Source organism: Abramis brama, assembly GCF_963993115.1.
Source record: "Abramis brama genome assembly, chromosome: 5".
NCBI classification, from domain to species: Eukaryota; Metazoa; Chordata; class Actinopteri; order Cypriniformes; family Leuciscidae; genus Abramis; species Abramis brama.
In genome coordinates, this window is record NC_139967.1 from 43,350,864 (window position 1) to 43,372,108 (window position 21,245).

Here is a 21,245-nt window from a genome sequence, read left to right on the forward strand (position 1 = left end):
AGCAAAAAAAGTAAAGAGACCAAAGAGAGGAGAAGCTAACCACATACCCGACATTCCAACTGGAGAGACTCGAGAAAAACTGGAAAATGAGAGACACTCACTTTTAACAGAAGTAAAGAAACGAGACAATCGTGCAGTGGTAAAGGACAAAATGGCCAAAACCTTTTCACTGCGAAGACAAGAAATTGTGGAAAAGGAATTGGGAGTTGAAGAGTTGATAGAAAGATGGCCTGCATTGTTCACAGAGGATGAGGCATGTAATATTTTGAACTATAAGTAATGGCCTGTAAAGAGGATACTAATTGCCTATTATAAGAAATCTGCTATGAAATATTACAATTTTGTTCAAAATGACATGCATTTAAAATAAATAAATAAATAATTTTGTATTTCAGAATGTATCTCACATGTAGCTGTCATGTAATCATTCTTCTGTGTTTTGTTTTATTTCATATTTTTAATAAGATTCCTGGCTTCTTTGGACAAGCACCACAGCAAGCTGATCGAAGTCCTTTTGAAGATTTTTGTGTCTTTATTTAAGGAAAGTGAGCTACAGACCGAAACAAGGTATTTTCAGTTTTATCTGAAGTACAACAAAATTTGAATATGGGAGCAACTTTGGCTTTTTTATTGACGCATTATAATATTGACCTAAATATATTGACTTTGTTATAATTAAAATTGATAGTTTGTTCTGAGTAAAAAATTCTACTTGAAAAAACCTAATCTAATAACTTGTAACAAAATTACATCAATTTTATTAGTTTTTTTCCAAAGTAAAAATTCAATTTATTTTATTGAAACTGAAAATATTAGTTTTTCCAAAATGAAAAAAATAATTTGAACCAAAGCAAAATTTTGATTACCATCAAGTAAAAACGTATAGTTTCAGCCAAATCAAAAAAATAATTTGAGAGAAACTAATTACATCTATTTAATTAGTTTATTTCAAAGTAAAAGCTTCACTTGAATGTAATTGTAAATGTTAAGTTTTTCTAAAATAAAAACACTAGGTTGTATCAAAGCAAAAAAAAATTACACACGTTCTTTGTAACAAACGATATTATTACTTTGGGTTAAGGTAAAACGTTGTGTTGGAAAAAATTAAAATATTGGTTTGACATTAAATCAAAATTTACGGTTTTAAATCATAAATACAATTTGAGAAAATCTAAAAAAAAATCAGTTTTTTTAAGTTAATCCAAAGTATCATTTTTTTCAGTGTACATTGTAACCAGAAATAAGTAGCCTATATAAATGGCTGCTATTTTGCTTAAGTTTATTTGTAATTGCAAGAAAGAAAGAAAGAAAGAAAGAAAGAGAGGGCAGAAATGAGGTTAGGAATGAAAAGTCAGTAGGCCTATGTAGTTTCTTCATTCACTGTGACCTTTACCTGCACTGGATGGCCAATTTCACATGTATTTTGTGTATTTTCAAAATACTGTATTTGTATTTAAATAATTGTTTTCACACATTTTGTATTTAAAAAACAACAACTCCCTGATCACTTTGTAGCGAGTAAGGAGTACAGATATCAACAGTGTTTTTGCAGCTTTTGCAGTGTGTTTGCAGTTGTTGATAGCGGTTTATCGTGTTGATTATGGGACAGCGACAATTTCGTAGAGTGGGAGTTGAGGGAGGAGGTGAGTGTGTGCACGGGATAAATCCCCGAACAACACTGACACCCACCGACCACAAGGCGGAGCTCCATCCTCGTCCTGACGAGACGCCTGTGGGCATCGGTGAGGCGGAGAGAAAGGAGGAGAGAGGGAAAAAGAAAACAAAGAATAAGGGGCAGAAAAAGAGGACATCTCGGAAGTTTGCCTCTTTTTTCTTTGGTTCGTCTCGCCCCAAATCCACCAAAGCTCAGGGTGAGCAGGTGGAGCAGTGTGAGGTGGACCAGGACACTGATGAAGCCCCATCCAGGAGGTGTACTGATGGTAAATTATGAGCTCTGAACAACACAAACTCTCTCTTATACTCTTTTAAAACACTCTTTTATTCTCTTTTTTTACTCTTTTCATCACACGAGCAGTGCGCTTTGTTTTTTTTTATGTTGCTAACTTAGGCAACCACTGAAACAGTTGTGCTGTCAGTCAAGTAAACGTCAAATCAGCCTTTTATTAACTTTATTTACTTTCTGTTAAAACTGTGGTAGTTGGTTCGTGAAGTCGTTAAGCTCCTGGTAACCCGCGGTAAAACGCGAGGCGCCTGGGGCGCTTAAACAGCGCGCAGAACGCTCACTGCCATAGGAAACCAAATTGAAAAAAAAAAGCGCCTCTCACTGCAAAAAACGCGTCACGTGTGATCGGGGCCAATCATTTACAGTACACACAATATATATAAAACAACACATCACACATTATAAAAAGGCAGATAAATGAATTTATTCCACGATGTGTTTGAATATAGATGAAATATAGTTTGAAGATGTGGCGGATGATTTTAAAACAAGCTTGTGGTTGATATTCCTCTCTTTAGATCAGATTTCTGTACAGGACATCATCTTTACTGCAGAGGATAATGATCATCAGGAACCTCCTTCCAGTAGTCCTGAAGTCCCCCCCACTGCCGAAAACCAGCAAGTGGAGGACGTCAAGACTCAAGATCAGGACAGTCCAGCCAGATCATCACCAGGTGACACTGGATCACATCGGCTGAGACAGCTGGACTGTGACAAGATCGTGAGGATCGAGGGTGAGTTTACTGCAAGTTTACTGTCTGATATAAAATATAACACACACACACACACACACACACACTCTCTGAAAGTGAATATGTATATAGGAAAGTATATGTTTTAAATAATGCAGCTGATACTGCTGTAAGGTTTCTTTTAGGGTTTTTTTTTCCTCCATAATTTTAAATCACCATTTGGCTTTTTTTGCAGTTCACTTAAATAGTCATGCGACAAATGAATTTTTAAAAGTACAAATATATTTCCCTATTAACATTTCATCAGAGAGTATGGCCTCACTGCAGGACACTGTTTTATCAAACAATAAACAAATACAAATAATTATGTTTTAATAGATCACATTATCTGTAAATACGCCATTGGCAAGAAATTGGGGGAAGGAGCATTTGGCTCTGTCTTTGAAGGGACCAGTTGCAAGGACGGCCTCAAGGTAGCTGTGAAATTCACAGCGAAGACAAAGAACCAGCTATACACCAGCCTTGTACGTAGACTGTGCTCTCTATGTTTGCAATTTATAACATTTTAATGTAAATCACAGAGTTCAAATATTTCAATAGATAGACAGACTTGGCTAAATGCTTATTTGAGAAACCAATCCTATGTCTAACAATAATAAAAACTGTCATTCTACTAGCCTGACCATCCCAAACGAGTTCCACTTGAGGTGGCCTTGACAGTAATGGCCAATCAAGGCCCAAGCTGTGGCCACATTATAAAGTTGCTGGACTGGCAGGACCATCTCGACCAGTACATCATGGTCTTAGAACGGCCCACACCCTGCATGGACATGCACAGCTTTTGGCAGCTTAACAGAGGCCGCTTCATCGAGAAATTGGCCGGTCACTTCATGCGGCAGGTGATTTCCGCTGCTGCCCTGTGCTGTTCCAGGGGTGTGCTTCACAGAGACATCAAAATGGAGAACCTCCTGGTCAACACAGAGACCCTGGAGGTCAAATTGATCGATTTCGGCTGCGGGGACCTCATGAAACGCTCATCCTACAAAAACTACTCTGGTATGTGTTATTATTTAAAACATACATTTTGGGATTTAAAATCCAGTGACCAGTTACACCATGTCTCAGACATCACACAGTGAGATATTAACAATACACTAACATTACACTCCCCCCGCAAGAACAATTACAGTGCTTTACAACTATAGAACAAAAAGAGTTAAATAAACTTATCACTTCATCTAAAACAACAACATGTTTATTAGATCCTATACCAACTAAACTACTGAAGGAAGTGTTACCTGTAGTGGAAGAGCCTCTCCTCAATATTATTTACTCGTCTTTATCTTTAGGTCATGTTCCAAGAACATTTAAACTGGCAGTGATAAAACCTCTCATTAAGAAACCACAATTAGACCCGCATAATCTAGCAAATTATAGACCCATTTCAAATCTACCTTTTATGTCTAAAATACTAGAAAAAGTTGTGTCCACTCAACTGGGCTCTTTCTTGCAAGAAAATGATATCTATGAAAAGTTTCAGTCTGGATTCAGACCGCATCATAGCACTGAAACTGCGCTCGTTAAAATCACAAATGATTTACTCTTAGCTTCTGACCAAGGCTGTATCTCAATACTAGTTTTACTTGATCTAAGTGCTGCGTTCGATACTATAGATCATACAATACTCTTAGATCGACTACAAAATTATACTGGTGTTCAAGGAGAAGCATTAAGCTGGTTTAGATCATACTTATCAGACCGCTACCATTTTGTCTATTTAAATGGAGAAAAATCGATCATAATTCCAGTAAACTATGGAGTGCCGCAGGGATCTGTGTTGGGCCCTCTGTTATTCTCAATATATATGCTGCCACTTGGAAATATTATAAGGAAACATGGAATTAGTTTCCATTGTTATGCTGATGACACTCAAATATATATTTCATCACGGCCGGATGAAAACGCTAAATTATCCAAATTGACAGAGTGTGTTAAAGATATAAAAGATTGGATGACGCGTAATTTTCTTTTATTAAATCCAGACAAGACAGAGGGTAATACTTATCGGTTCAAAAAACCGCCCACAGAACCTCTCACAATACAACTTTGACATCGTAGGATGTCCTGTTACTTTATCCTCTACAGTAAAAGACCTGGGTGTTATACTCGATTGTAACCTGTCTTTTGAAAATCATATTTCGTATGTTACAAAAACAGCCTTTTTCCACCTTAGAAACATTGCTAAGCTACGTAATATGCTATCAGTTTCTGATGCAGAAAAGTTAGTTCATGCATTCATGACCTCGAGACTAGATTACTGTAATGCTTTATTAGCCGGTTGTCCTGCATCCTCAATAAACAAGCTACAGTTAGTCCAAAATGCAGCCGCTAGAGTTCTTACTAGATCAAGAAAATATGATCATATAACACAGATTTTATCATCACTACATTGGCTACCTATAAAGTTCCGTATTAATTATAAGGTATTGCTACTGACTTATAAAGCCCTAAACGGCTTAGCTCCAGTCTATTTAACGGATCTTCTATCACCCTATAATCCATCGCGCTCTTTAAGATCAATAAATTCGAGGCTTTTGGTCATACCTAGGATATCCAGATCCACCAAAGGAGGGAGAGCATTTTCACATTTGGCTCCAAAACTCTGGAATAGCCTTCCTGATACTGTTCGTTGCTCGGACTCACTCTCCCAGTTTAAAACTAGATTAAAGACGCATCTTTTCAGCCAGGCATTCATATAATATTGTTAATCTCACAGTTTCAAACTACAATCCGGCCTCTAGTTCATAAATGCCAGAGGAGAACTGGCCCCCGACTGAGCCTGGGTTCTCCCAAGGTTTTTTTTTTCTCCATTAGGTCACCTGATGGAGTTTTAGGACACCATTAGGTCACTTGATGGAGTTTTTCGGTTCCTTGCCACTGTTGCCTTTGGCTTGCTCAGTTGGGGATATTTTGGGGATATTTAATTTTATTCTATCAATCAATAAATTCCACTAGAAACAAACTTTGTTGTATTATTTTATTTTAATACTGTGAAGCTGCTTTGATACAATCTGTATTGTGAAAAGCGCTATACAAATATACTTGATTTGATTTGATTTAACAAAACTCTCAAAGAATAGTCAATATTAATATAATTTTTGTTGACTAAAATTAAATGCCATTTCAGTTAAAGTGAGAAAAAGCAAGCTTACACATGTGACAAACTCCTATCTCCAGGCACAGCAAGGTATTGCCCTCCTGAGTACTTTGAGAAGGGCAAGTACTATGGGAAGCAGGCAACGGTGTGGTCGCTGGGGGTGCTGCTGTTTGCCATGATCACCGCCCGTTTCCCAGACAGCAGAGATATCGCTTTGATGGACCCTGATGTCTGGTTCCAGCCGGGCTTCTCAGATGGTTAGTACAAAAAAGATGTTCTTATGGATTATGCAGGAATCTTTCCCATTTTTACAGCTTAGAGAGCAAGTGTAAAGTTGAAGGAAATAATTAGACAACTCTCAATCTTTCTGCACAGAATGCTGCCGCTTTATTCAAGGTTGTCTGAAGAGGAACCCAAAGCGGAGACTCCATCTGGATGAGATGCTCTCCCATGACTGGTTCAAGGTACTGAGTCTAAGACAAGCTAAAATGATTTTGAAGGCTATTCGTTGATAATTTGGCTTGATTATGGACATCAGCTTCTTTACATTACCATTCAGTACCTGCTGTAACTGTCATACTGAATCCTTATACATGGCACAGATGTATTTTTATACCTAATGAAAAATGCTTTCTAATTGTGTTTCAGGTCATGAAGAGGGTTTAGCCTTGCGTCTGGCGGGCTGACACAGATGACCCCTCCATCTCTCCAGCCTCAGCGTCTTGCAGGGCTGGCAGGCCTTGGTTGCGTCTGGCGCCTTGGTAGTTTTAGCGTGTTGCAGAACTACTTGCCTAGGGATGTGTACATATTGTAAATAGTTTAGTTTTACTTAGTTAAGTTAGCCCCTCCATCTCTCCAGCCTCAGCGTCTTGTGGGGCTGGCAGGTCTCGGTTGCGTCTGGCGCCTTGGCTTGAGGTGGTAGTTTTAGCGTCTTGCGGAACTACTCGCCTAGGGATGTATATTGTAAATAGTTCATTTAGTTTTAGTTAAGTACTGCTCCATCCAATCATATTTTTAACAATGGAGTCACCCAGAGCTCTCTGTTCAGCCCGTCCCATAAGTTCCTCGCCCTGCCGCCCTAGAAGTTTCTACCACTTGTATCCGGGTCCCTGAGAGGGGGTTTCACATAGCTCTCTTTCTCAGCTGCCTTTGACCCAGAGATCCTGTCAGGGCTGCTCCAGAATTCCCAGTGAAGACAGTAGGGCTGGACCCGAATATTCGAATATTCGTTCGGTGGGTTGGTATTCGATTTGAAAATTTGACATTCGAATATTCGTTTTTTTTTTTTTTGCACACCTGGGATCCCCCGCGAAACGGTTCTCATTCGCGCTTGAATAAGGCCGGCGACACACTGGCTGCATGGCGTGAGCATCTCATCTCAGCTGCGTGGCGTGTCTGTTTTTATTTCGGCTACCATGTTAACAGGTTGGAGTTTGCACACTGCCTGCGTGAGCCACGCGGAAAACGCGTGCATGCTACAAATAGAACCGACGCCTAATGGGCCTTTCACACAGGACGCAGTATGCGCAGCGCTTGCCGCTGGGTTCAGCGTTGCCCTTCAGATACAACGCGATTTGCGCTACGCTATGACATAGGCGGAGTTTTAAAAACTTTTAGCGGGAGCTCTATTATGTCTGTTGTTCCTCCTTTCGGTCAGCAGCAAATGTCCCTATACGACCTCAAACTTGTATCGTACAGCTCAGGAAATTCCGACACACACAGTAATAGCCGTTCATCCATTTTGATTTCCGTGCTTGTTTGGATCCCCCGATTCTATTGGCCACGCTGGTAATCGTCACAGAGCGCAGCGGCAAAAGTTGAACTATTTTGAACTTTGACCGCGGCGTGCGCTGGAGCCATTGAGATGAATGGGTTTTATAGCGCAGCGCCGCGCATACCGCGTCCTGTGTGAAAGGCCCATAAGTGTTCCAGCAACGGGAGTATTCTCTGGCTAGAGCGCAGAACAGCGGAGTGTGTATGGACAGAAGTGCATGTCTGAGCTTGTGTTTTGGTTTAAGCTGTGTTGCTTTGACATTGTGGAAAATAGAATAATAGAAACGAAATGTATTAGCCTTTTTACCCGTTAATATAAATCTAAATTTAAATCTACACTTTACTGTGCCAGTAATTTGTTAGTCAGAAAAATATTAGACTACCTTAAAAGTAGCCTATTGCTTAAGTTAACAGACCTGTGTGTGTGCGTTTTATATCACTAGTGCGGTGTCCGTTCTCGGAGCATATAAGCCCTGCCCGCGTGAGGTGCGCCGCTTCCCGCTCGCGCTGTTCTGTATTAATTCTGAATGTGTCGCGTCTCGCGCGTCCATATATTGCACCAAATGCAACACTGCACTCCCTTGTGAAGTCGATTGGATGAACGGTTCTCGAAATAATCAAAATACAAACAGACAGACAGACACATAGAGAATACCGCCTTTATTAGAGAGAAGAATATGTTCAGCTTGTTCTCTCCGAAGCTTCGAATATTCGATGTTCCCCTTCAGGGAACTACCGCTGCGTGGAAACGCGGTGGGAACGCCTCCAGCGTAGTGCGTCTGAAGCATGAATGAAATCAGTCAATGGCGAGACGGAACGTAGTAGGCGGGTGACGTCACCGACCAGGAAACTATAAAGCACCCCAGAATCACAAGCGTGACAGCTTTCTGTTACTTCAGCAGCTCTCTGTGTGTGTTTGAATCAGCAAAGAAATATTGTGTGTTTGTCTGTTTCTAGTGTGATTAGGCAGGAGTTTTTCACTATATATTCCTATAGCTGATTGTGAGCATTGCGTGCGCTTTCCATTAAGAACGCTGCGCTCGCGGCGATCGCTCTTTGAGGAGGGCGGTTCGCTGCGCGCTCCCCGTGGCTCGGGTTCCGCTTCTGTCGAGGCAGAGCGGCGGCGTCAGTCGTGGGGTTCGCAAATGGATCTCACCACGGGGTTTGAGACGGGCCCCGCCCTATCTCAACCTTCACCGGTGAGATCCAGTGCCTCTATCCAGGCTCTGGAAGCACGCTCTGCGGTTACTTCCGACCCGGATGAGGCACATGATGTTCAAGTCCTTCAGCTATCCAGTTCTGAGGAGCTGGATGTTGAAAGTCTTGCAACAGATGAGACTGGAGACTTGTCATCCAGCAACCTGCTGAAGATGAGCTTATGAACGTTTTATCTCGTGCTGTTGAGAAGCTCAGCATTGATTGGCCAGTTGATAGGCAGGAGTCTAAACATAAAAGCAAACTTGATGAGAGATTTCTGCCGTCACGTTCTCAGCCTTCTCGCCGGTGCTTACCTTTCTTCCCAGATCTTCACACTGAGGTGTCGAAGACCTGGGCTAGACCGGTTTCTAGTAGAATTTATACCAACCAATCTAACGCTTACGGTAATATTATGGGAGCCAAAGCATTAGGTTATGTGACGATGCCGAGGGCGGAGGAGACGCTTGCGAGCTATCTCTCTCCCGAATCGGCATCGTCGCTTAAAGCACCGGCCCTTCCCACCAGATCATTAAAAAATACGTCCGCGCTGGTGGGAAAGGCATACTCGGTGGCGGGCCAGGCGGCTGCGTGCTTGCATACGATGGCTATCATGCAGGCATATCAGGCCGATCTGCTTAAGGAAGTGAGTGAGGGGGGAGATATTTCTGCTCAAACTATAAATGAGCTCAGACAGACAGCTGATTTAACTCTCCGGGCCACCAAGGAGACCGCTAAATCCATCGGCCGGTCTATGGCACCCCTGGTGGCCACGGAGAGGCATTTATGGTTGAATCAAACGTCTATGAAAGAGAAAGATAAATCTCTCCTTTTAAATGCCCCTGTGTCTCCTGCTGGCCTCTTCGGTGATGCGCTACATTCTGTCACTGAGAGGTTTCAGGAAGAAAAGAAGCAGGCAGCTGCATTTCATAAATTTATCCCCCTCAAAATAAAAGTTTCTGGGACTGCTGAGCGAGGGCAGTCCGAGCCACCGAGTAGCTCATCAAAGCAGAGAGCGCAGCAGAAACAGAGCGTCGCGGGGCGCTCTCAGACGCGACCTTCACGGGGCAGGGCTGATCTGAGGACAGTCATTGTCGCCAAGAAGGCCGCGTCTAAAAGGTCTTGACGCTAACAGCATCAGGGCTCTGAGGGTGGTCCCCACCGAGAGAGGCTCGTGTTCACCTCCTTTAAAGGTGCCCTGTCTCCCTCGGTGCCCTCAGGGGTCTGTTCTACTAACCCTGCCGAAACAGGGCGTAGAAGGGCCCGGCGAGTGTTTTCCCGAGGGACGCTCGCCCCCTCCAAGGAGGGCTCTGGAGTGCTCAGACCAGTTGTTCCCTGCCGGTGCGCCGTTACAGGGCGCTGTGTCTGTCACGCAGAATATTCAACCAGAGGCCAGCCTCGAGAGGCTGGTACCCTTAGTAGATTTTCTAGTGGAGTGGAAAAATCTTCCCAGTGTGTCTCAGTGGGTCCTGCACACGATCGAAAGAGGCTACGCTATACAATTCAGGTCTCGTCCGCCTCGGTTCAGAGGGGTTCTTCCCACTGTGGTGGGCCCCGAGCAGGCTCTGGTAATGGAACAGGAGGTTATGACTCTTCTTCAAAAAGGAGCTATAGAACGGGTTCCTCCTCCCAGCAGGGAGTCAGGTTATTACAGCCGGTACTTCATTGTTCCAAAGAAAGACGGGGGGTTGCGTCCGATTTTAGATCTGCGTCTTTTAAATCGCACTGTAGGAAAGCTCAACTTTCCCCTGCTCGTATTGCTTCGATTCTCGCTGCAGTAAATCAGATCAAGCTAGGCCAGTTACTCACTGTGAAACAGTTCCAGAGACTGTTAGGTCTCATGGCAGCAGCGTCCAACGTTATTCCTTTTGGCCTATTGCACATGAGACCGCTTCAGTGGTGGCTCAGAACCAAGGGATTCTCCCCGAGGGGAAATCCGCTCCGCACGATCATGAGTTTGCGACGGTGTCTTCGCGCCCTGGTTATGTGGAAAGATCCTCGGTTCTTGTCCCAAGGTCCCGTGCTGGGAGCTCCTTGTCGTCGCGTAACGCTAACGACGGATGCCTCCCTCACGGGCTGGGGGGCGATCATGAGTGGTCGCCCAGCTCAGGGTCTGTGGCAGGACCATCATCTCTCGTGGCACATAAACTGTCTAGAAATGTTGCCGGTGTTTCAGGCTCTGAAACATTTCCTCCCAGACCTGAGGGGCCACCATGTGCTTGTCCGCTCAGACAACACATCGGTGGTCTCCTACATAAACCATCGGGGGTCTGCGGTCGCGCCCATTATTCAAGCTAGCTCGTCAGATCCTTCTATGGTCCCAGGGGAAACTTCTGTCTTTGAGAGCGATTTATCTCCCGGGGTATCTGAATCGGGGGGCAGACATCCTGTCGAGGCAGGGGCCGAGGCCCGGGGAATGGAGACTTCACCACGATCTGGTGGAGCTCCTTTGGGAACATTTCGGTCGTGCCGAGGTAGACCTATTCGCTTCCCGAGAGACATCACGCTGTCCTCTGTGGTTCTCTCTCAGCCATCCAGCCCCGCTGGGGTTGGACGCTATGGTACAGGCGTGGCCGAGGTCACGTCTGTATGCATTTCCCCCGATTGCTCTGCTCCCAGGAGTTCTGGAAAGGGTTCGCCGGGACGGAGTCAGCCTACTCCTGATAGCCCCGTTCTGGCCAGCCCGAGTATGGTTTCCTCCTCGATGGCTCTCCCCTGGAGATTCCGATCAGGAGGGACCTACTATCTCAGGCGAGTGGGTCGATCCTTCACCCCCGCCCAGAGCTATGGAGACTGTGGGCTTGGCCTCTGAGGGGGCTCAGCTCATAGAATCGGGTCTCTCGACTGAGGTCGTTGAGACCATTCTCCAATCCAGAGCTCCTGCTACAAGGAAGTTATATGCCGCGAGGTGGAAACTTTTTACCTCTTGGTGTGGAGAGCGCCAACCGGACCCAGTTAACTGTCCGGTTGGTACAGTGCTGGAGTTCCTGCAGGATCGTCTCTCCACGGGGTTATCCCACTCCACACTGAAGGTGTACGTGGCGGCCATGGCTGCTTACCACGCCCCTTTGAGTGGAGTTTCTCTTGGGAGACACCCACTTATATCTCGCTTCCTTTGTGGCACTTTGAGGCTGAGGCCAGCAGTACGCACGAGGGTGCCATCATGGGACTTGGCCATCGTCTTAGAGGGTCTCTCCCTAGCTCCTTTCGAGCCCCTTGAAGAGGTTTCCGAGAAGTTCCTTACTCTCAAAACTATTTTTCTGCTTGCTATTTCGTCTCTCAAAAGGATCGGAGACATTCAAGCACTCTCGGTTGCTCCCTTGTGCCTGGAATTCTCACCTGGCATGGCTAAGGCCTTCCTCTATCCTAGGCCAGGTTATGTTCCAAAAGGTCCAACTACTGTAGTTAGACCTGTCATACTGCAGGCTTTTTGTCCTCCTCCGTTTCTGACGTCGGACCAGGAGAAACTTAATTTGCTCTGCCCAGTTCGGGCTCTAGATGCGTATGTCCACAGAGCTGCCCTGTGGAGGAAGTCTGAACAGTTGTTTGTTTGTTTTGGGTCGCCCAACAAGGGGTGCCCTGCATCTAAGCAAAGGATGAGCAAGTGGGTGGTCGAGGCCATCTCACTTGCTTATGAGTCGGTCGGTCAGCCTTCACCTTTGGCTGTACGGGCTCACTCCACCCGGAGTATGGCTGCTTCTAAAGCTCTCCTTTCAGGAGTTTCTCTTCAGGACATTTGTGATGCGGCAGGCTGGTCCTCACTGCACACATTCGTCAGGTTTTATAGTCTTGATTTTAGCTCCACTCCTGGGGCGCAAGTTCTTTCCTCAGCCTGTGCGCCTTGATTACACACTACGGAGACTTGCTCGTATGGCGACGTGGGTATTGCGTTCCCACCGCGTTTCCACGCAGCGGTAGTTCCCTGAAGGGGAACGTCCCAGGTTACGTATGTAACCCTAGTTCCCCGAAGGGAACGGACGCTGCGTGTCTTTGCCATACTCCCGGCATCCCCTTGGATCGCTTGCTTCAGTAACATCAGAAGCTGTCACGCTTGTGATTCTGGGGTGCTTTATAGTTTCCTGGTCGGTGACGTCCCCCGCCTACTACGTTCCGTCTCGCCATTGACTGATTTCATTCATGCTTCAGACGCACTATGCTGGAGGCGTTCCCACCGCGTTTCCACGCAGCGTCCGCAGTTGCAGTTGGTGCTATGTGAAGCGTCTGTCACACTGTGATTGGTTATGTCGCTGTCAGTCGCCTGCTCCATATCCTATCCACCAATCACAGCGTTTCTCGGACGAAAACACCTCTTTAGTGACCCCGCTCCATCCCCCCACGCCCACTATACAGTGCCGTGCGTGTATGTGCTTTCGGTAATCGGATTCAGAGTGACACTAAAATGGGCAGATTTCTTATTAAAAAAGCAAAACCTAATAATGATGCGAGTGTATCGACATCCACCACAAGTGCCCTGTCAGAAGCACATAACAGTGAAGCTAGCAGTAGCGAAGCTAAGAGCAGAGAAGGAATCTACAGTGAAGCTAGGAGTTGCAGTGAAGATAAGGGATGGGAACCGAGAACCGGTTCTTCTTCAGAACCGGTGCCCAGTGAATCGATTCCTTGGAACCGTTAGCATGCTTGCTTAACGATTCCGCTTATCGGTTCCGCTCGTTCAAATGTGACACGACGTTACACACGTGCTGCGTTGTTTTGGTTCAGAACGTAGCAAACACTATGAGCAAACATGGCATCGAGGCAGAAGCGTTCTGACCGCATGCGACGCGACGGCGCGACACGATAAAAAGTATCATTTTCCATGTTAATCAAAGTTTAACCAGCCGCGACACGCGACGATTCTATTTGAAACGGATCCTATTTTACTGCGACGTCGCACTGGAGCAACAATCTCAAAGTGTGGCAATGATAATATCAGGTACTATTTATGTGCTTTATTTAATGTTAAAAGCGTGTATAATGTGACTGAATATCATTTAGTGCTCCCAGCTTTGTAGCTGTAAAAACAACAATGGATAAGTCACATCAGATCTTGAAATTATTAATTATTAATGCAATGTGTTTATTAAACATATAGATAAAAACCGCCCACCATTGTTTTTTATACCAAAATGCTGAATATAATATGAAAAGTTGGCACTTTTAACAGTGGTTTTTAAAACTCCCGCTCCCTTCCACTAGATGGGGCGTGACGTCATATGAGGAACTCACTAGTAGAGTTACCGGCATAATCCATAGTACGCTAGCAAAATGGTAAACCGTTGTGTTTGTGCGGGATGTACAAATTTGTCAAAAACAGGGCACAGGGTCCACAATTTCCCCAAGGCCAAAAGTTTGATTCGTGCCTGGGTGAGGTTTGTGGCTACCAAGCGGGTGGATTTTACTGCTGCCTCTGTGACCAAGTCAGCCGTCATATGCAGCGAGCACTTCACTGACGATGACTATGACCCTGGAGACATGCGTCGGCTTAACATGGGGTTTAAATGCCGGGTTAAACTCATTTCGGATGCCATTCCCTCACGGCATTCCCATTCCTGCTCCTCTGCCTGTCCTGTCCGGATAAAGAAGCCTGTGAAGTTTCGGTGTGCCCGCCGAAAGCGAGAGTTGACTGAGGTAAGTCTCAGCTATTCTACAATAGTTGGCTAGTATGTGCGTCAGTGAGAGCTGTTTTTGTACAGTCAAGTGTCAGTTCTAGTCAGAATTAGCCAGGTTAGTTACTTAGATATTCTCTAAGTAGCTGGGTCTTCATGAGTTTTTTGAAGAGGGATGTCCCTGCTCTAGTATAACGTTAGGTACTGGTAGCGCGTTCTACCACCAGTGAGGACGGATGAAAAAGTTTGGATTGGCCTGAGCGTACTGGTGGCAGAGCTAGACGTTGTTCGTCTGAGGAGCGCAACAAATACCTTCGCCTTTACTTTGTTTTTGAGAGTGCACTCCCTCTTACGACTAATACTACTAGAATTATTAGAAAAGCATACTTCGTGAAAATTTCCAAAGCTAAATGAAAATATCCAGAAGTAAATATTAGCATACCCGAGGCAGACAGACATTACACTTTAGCTACTGTAGCCATCACTGGTGCTGAAAGTTAGGAGTAGTGATAAGGCTATCTTCTCGCATAGCTCCCAAACGTTAAATGCCTTGCCATGAGTGTTTGCTCATAAGACCTGTGTTAGACAATGTATTATATAAATACATGTTTACATACTTTCTTACTCATTATGCTTGTGATTCTCCCCTGTTTTCACTGGTTCTCACACAAGATTTTGGAAAATGTAACACTCCAAGAAAATCCTGACATTCCTGAGCCCGAAACCCTTCCACCTGCATCTGGCCTATGTCACACTGGGTCGCAGTGTGATCTGAAACCTCATGGAAAGTCCTTTGGTAAGTCTAGGGATATATTTTAGTCTGGGGTTCAGGGTTGTAGTGGAGGCTAAACGTCAGTAAACATATTCCAAAATCACACTGTATGTATTATTCACATTCATATATGTACACTGATTAATAAGCTATTGTTGTTTAAACCAAAACATAGCAGCATTATTATACCATCATTGTCATTATTATACCATCATTGTCATTGTGGCTATGTTTGTCTTATGCTTCTCTGACACAGCTGTGCAGGTAAGGCCCAAGATGGTCAGTGTGGGGACACAGACCACACGCATAAGAACATCTACACCCCTTGCCAGTCCTGATAATAGTGATGAAGAGGCGTCTTTCATCAGAAGTGGGGGGATCATATGAGGATCCGCCACCTCATCCAAGTGACTCTGACCTAAAGTGAGACGATAAGCCTCCTAACTTTAAACTGTGATGTCTGTCTACCATAGCACCTTGTCATGGTCAATGTATCATAGGGTCAGTCCCTACCAAGCCTTTGTATCACTTTACATGCCCTTTACTTTACTTTTTAGATTTCTGTGAGTTATTTTCATGTGTGTGAGATGTTTGTATGTGTGTTGTGTTGCAGTGTGGTTGTATAAGTTATTGGATACATACATTCCCCCTGGGATGAATGAAGTATCTAATATTCTCTTTTTGTTTTACAGTGGTCCAGATAAATACATTGTGTGCAAAGACCAGCTGATGGCCCTGTTCACCATTTGCCCTGCCTGTTGTAGTGAATCTAACGGTAGGATGGTGCAGCAGGGTGGCACATTTATCAAAATAAACCAGGTAAGAAGAACGTGTTTGAAAAATTATATAGAGTGAACCTTTTATAATTTCAGTAATGTTTGGACTTTAGTGTTTTACTTATTCCACAGTGACCTGATCATTTTCTGATTTATTTTCTGCATATGGTAGGTCTGTGCAACATGTGGCTTCCAGCGGTTCTGGCAAAACCAGCCAATTTTGCACAGAAACATGCCAGCCTGCAACCTACTTCTGAGTGGGGCAATTCATTTTTCGGGATGTCTACCAACCCAAACTCTCAGAATGCTGACATTATTTGGTCTACAGTGTATCAGCAAGAATACATTCTTCCGCCACCAGCGTTACTACACCATCCCGATCGTGATTCAGGCCTGGCAGGAAGAACAAGCAACCATTATAAGTGAATTGAAGGAGATGGGGGGTGGCCTGATTGTAGCAGGGGACTGTAGGTAATGCACAATTTGCCTGATGTTAATATGAGACATGTTTACAGATGACATGGTCTGATGTGCTATGTTGTATCTTTAACATAATTACAATTACAAAAAAATACAAATAAATACAAATAATCATACCCAGGTCAGACTCTCCTGGACATTGTGCGAAATACGGGACCTACTCGCTGATTGAGGAGAGAATAAATAAGGTTGTCGACCTTCAGCTTGTCCAGGTAAGTGTGATGTTATCAGACAAAGAAATAAAGTTTATCAACTTTCACCACTTACAGTGATTGTGTCATGTTGCAGTGCTCAGAGGTCCCGAATAGCAACTGGTGCGAGTTAGAGGGTTTGAAGAGGAGCATAACCCTCCTCAGGGGGCAGGATCTTCAAGTGTCGACCCTCATCACCGACAGGCATCGCCAGGTAAATACAAAGATATACACAGGGTTCGTACGGGTGCTTGAAATCCTTGAAAGTGCTTGAATTTTGATGTTGTGTTTTCAAGGTTTGAAAAGTGCTTGAATTTTGGATAAAATGCTTGAAAATGCTTGAATTTGTAACTGTATTTCTTTCACAAGAAATATCTTTCTGACGAAATAGTTCTTTTTAAATGGAGAAAAAAAATGTAACCCTTCAGAATCAGATACAGATTGATTTGCGTTACGCTGGCCAGAGCAAAAGTAGGCGGAGTTTTCATTTTGATTTCCGCGGTTGTTTGGATGCACCGTTTTTATTGGCCACGCAGCGGCAACAGTTGAACTATTTTTAACTTTGACCGCGGCGTGCGCGTGAGCTCGCTGAGCTCCGCTTTGGTCCGAGTCGCGCGGCGCAAGCCATTGAAATATATCGGTTTAATTTCATAGCGCAGCGCGGTCCGCGTCCTATCTGAAAGGGCCATTAGTGACTGAGAGTACTTGGTGTGATAATGTAATGTAAGTATTGCATGTCCGTTATGTCACGTTCATTTGTGGAATATGCAGTGAACATTGCCAAAATTACAGAACTGTAACGTGCAAATTAACCTGCAAACGTTAGCCCAGTGCATAACAACAGTCGTTGATTGCTGAACTGAAATCAGTCAGTGTCATAAGTATTATACTGTTACTGTAAGGTTTAGGATGGCCCTATGCAATATTTACACTGCTCTATTACAGTAAATGTATTAGCTAACGTTATGTCTTAGCCCAAGACATCTTGGCAATGAAATACATTTATCAGGCAGGTGCCTGTGCACTCAGATATTGTTCAAACCTTGTCTATATCAAGAATGTGTCCCAAAACGGGAAGCCCTGTCAAATATTTCTGTTCAAATATTAAGTCTTCATATTTGAAATTAATTCAGTTTTACAGCCTATAAATCACATTATCTGATAAGCAATATTTGGACATTAATATAATGAAAAGTATATTATTCATATGCTTTAGGCTATATACTTAGTGATACATTTTGAAGAATAAAACTTGTGATTGGCTTAAATATTAGGGCTGCACAATATATCGAAATATTGCAAATGTATATATTACAATATGCATAATTGCATATCGCAACGGCTTGCAATAACTGGGGTCATGAACAAAAGACAAAGAAAATCACTCACTACTTTTGGCTGAATAGGCTAACTTTTGTAGCTTTAATAAGAATCAGTATTTAATTCATGCAGTGAAAACTAAGCAGTGTTTATTTTTACATTTGATTAATCAGTTTATGTTGTTAAATAAACCTAATGTAGGATAACCTGAACCCCTAAACCCCAGTGATGTTAAAATAACACTTCTTATGCTACAGTAAAACTGATGTTCACTGTCAGAAGTTGTAGGGATATTTTCTTATCACAAAAAGAATGTGAAACACGTATGTGTAGGTTATATCATTTTAAAGATAATTTAAGTTAATTTGACACACTTTAAGCATTATCGTATCGCATATTGAATATCGCATTATTTAATGAGTTATCGCATATCTAATTTTTCTTCAATATCGTGCAGCCCTCTGCTATTATGAAACATTTGGCTGTTTATCTCTTTTGATGTGATAAAAAACACTAAATAATAATTTTAACTATGTATTGGTATGTAATTTACGGTAGTGTAAGGTGCTGGGAAAAGCTTTAAAATGGATCTGGAAAGTGCTTGAAAAGTGCTTGAATTTGACCTTGGAAAAAGTGTACGAACCCTGTATACAATATAGATGTATAAATTCTCCCCTCTATTACTGAGTGGTTTCAATTCCTGCCAAAATGTCAAGGAGACCTGGGAATAAGTAAGTCTTACACTGACAAAGCATATCAGACCATGTAAATAGTGCATTAACTACAGTCACCTGCAACAATTAGGTCACCACCCATCCCCCCAAGGTCATTGCTGACCACAGCCTGTACATCCTGCCAGGCCTGATGACAGGGATGGTATAATATACACTGATGCCAGAAGAATGTACTCATGCTGATGCACTGATGGCAAGATAGTGCAAGCTTCCTAACAGTTTTTGTATTACTTTTAAGGTTGCCAAGTGGATGCGAGAGGAAATGTGTACCGAGGGGACAAGGCATTTCTTTGATGTCTGGCATGTCGGGAAAGGTATGTATCGCGATGTTGGAAGCTTTAAGGTAATTCTTGAAATTACATTTCCATCGATATAATACTTTCCATTTGTTGTAAACAAGGTCTCAGCAAGGCTTTGGATACGGCGGCCAAGGAAAAGGACTGTGGGGACCTGATGTTGTGGAGGCCTGCAATTATAAACCACCTCTACTGGACTGCAGCCTCCACTCCTGATGGCAACCCAGAGGTCATGGAGGCCAAGTGGAAGAGCATGGTGAACCACATACAGGACATCCATGAGCATGACACTCCTGCCTTTCCCTGTTGTGCTCATCTACCTCTGGAGGGGGAGCAACGGAAAAAGGAGTGGCTAGAACCAGGTATACACCATGAAATATGTGTACTCTATGGTTTTATGATAATGTGACCTGAGAGATTTTTTGCTGGAACCTGTGTTTTAATACAATTTAATCAGGGTAAAACAAAATGTTTTGTTTGGGACTTTTTTGGCAGCTCTGCACTACAACTGTAATGGCAGCCGCGAAGTTGCGCAAACAAGTGGTGGTGTTGCAAAGTATGCCGTGCAATACCCGAGGTTCCGGAAAGGTGAACACACAGTCCGGCCAGTTAAACAGAAGGCCTCATATGGTCAGTAGTTTCAGTCAGTTTCCATCAAATTTGGATATGTATGCATGAGACCTTGGTAATCAGTGAATGTGATCTACATGTTTTTCATTTCCCCAGGATATGCATCAGCACTCATACATTCCTTACAAGAAAGCTACACCAGATCGCCTGCGGCACTCCAGTGCTTCCTTGAATAGCACCTGCCCTGCCCCCATCTCAAAATCCTTTAATCAAATTCCCAAACAGGAAGCAGTTAACTTTTATCTTACACAAAAATCACGTTTTAGCAAAAGTTGAATTTAGAATCTGTTATTAATAATCATACCGTAATCATTTCCTAATTTTTTGATTTTATATTTGTAATTGGCAGCTGTAACATAACCTGTTGTAAAGTTTTCTTGTTCGAAGCAGAGACCAGTGAGACAGTTGGGATCACGTTCAAACAGAAGTATTCTTTATTGAGAACTCTGCTGTACGCGGCTGTAGAAACTTCCAACATGATCTAACTAATGTAACTTTACATGGTTTCTTTATAGGCATTTCAGTGGGCTGTCCCTTAAGGTTCTGAACTTACACACAGCCTTTAGGGATGACTACTGCTAAAGACAATAGAGGCAATTACCCCCAACTGTGCTCCCCAAATGGTATAAACACAAATGGTCACGAGAACTAAGACTAGTAACATTCACACACAGTTCAACTCTTAGTTGGAAGATCAAAGGCTAACAAAACCCCTGACTATTACAATGTTTAGACAGCTGACTTAAAGCTAACTTCTGATCAGTAAATTGATGCCATCATGTTCACCTTGAATGCCCAATACAGTGTAATTCACCTTAGTTTTTCATGTGATGTTATGTAAGGAAGTAAGATCAGCAGATCTTAAACATATTCTTAAATTTGGATCCTTCAGTCCCCCGTTTGAGAGTTCTTAAAAACTCTCACAAAATACAAATTTAAACACAAAGTTAATTCTTGTAACTGGTGTAAGTTACAGGCACATCGCATATGTTCATTCTTGTAACTTGTGTAAGTTACAGGCACATATAACTTGCTCTGTGTTGTTCATCTGTAATTGCATGTTGACACAGAAACAAACATGCACTTAGGGTCCGTGAAATCTTACGGGTGTGCTGGACGTGAGTCATTTGCTGGTTGACACACTTGATACTAACAGGTTTCCGAACCATGAAAAGTTATCTTCAGTCATATTAACCAGGTGCAGCACTCAGATAATGGTGCAGGCTTGTAGTCTTCATCATATCGATGGATGACTGAAGGTTTTGTATTTCTGCGTTGTGTATTTTTTTTTTTCTTCTTTTTCTTTTGTGATTGGCTCGTTCAGCAGTGGGTGTAGTTGTCTTCATGAGGTTGTGGCTTCATATGCAGGTGAGACGTCGTTGCATATGGATTTTTGGAACAGCCATCAAGTGTTTATCTGCACAGAGGAAGAAAGAAAACAAAAGACGACAGAGCAGTATTTGTCCAAACACTAGGGTTGTAGCATCTGCTGCGGTTGTTTCATTCTTTCCCTATTTCTTAATTGATTTGACACCTATGGACCAGTGAGGTGGGGATAAGAGGGGGGATGAGGAAATCTTCACCACATGGCTGACCCCCGAGGCCTGTTGCACATCGGTTCTTCCATTGGCTCCGCCCTGGTCTGTGTGTCCTATTCTGTC

The 21,245-nt window shown here is 43.3% G+C and overlaps 2 protein-coding genes across 2 annotated transcripts; both read left to right on the top strand.

Annotated features, from left to right (window-relative positions):
* Positions 1–2,967: 2,967 nt before the first annotated feature.
* LOC311083801 (serine/threonine-protein kinase pim-3-like) lies at positions 2,968–6,555 on the top strand (the record flags this gene model as incomplete). Its single annotated transcript, XM_084115544.1, has 5 exons — positions 2,968–2,988; positions 3,333–3,711; positions 5,893–6,069; positions 6,188–6,276; positions 6,461–6,555. The coding sequence occupies 5 exons, from the start codon at positions 2,968–2,970 to the stop codon at positions 6,476–6,478; spliced, it is 684 nt and encodes a 227-aa protein (XP_083971670.1). The 3' UTR covers positions 6,479–6,555.
* A 9,321-nt stretch (positions 6,556–15,876) lies between these two features.
* Positions 15,877–19,760, top strand: LOC311083802 (uncharacterized protein; the record flags this gene model as incomplete). The annotated part of the gene is made up of 8 exons (XM_084115545.1): positions 15,877–15,976; positions 16,106–16,404; positions 16,535–16,625; positions 16,702–16,818; positions 18,897–18,972; positions 19,059–19,316; positions 19,450–19,584; positions 19,681–19,760. The coding sequence occupies exons 1-8, from the start codon at positions 15,887–15,889 to the stop codon at positions 19,758–19,760; spliced, it is 1,146 nt and encodes a 381-aa protein (XP_083971671.1). The 5' UTR covers positions 15,877–15,886.
* Between the last annotated feature and the right edge of the window lie 1,485 nt (positions 19,761–21,245).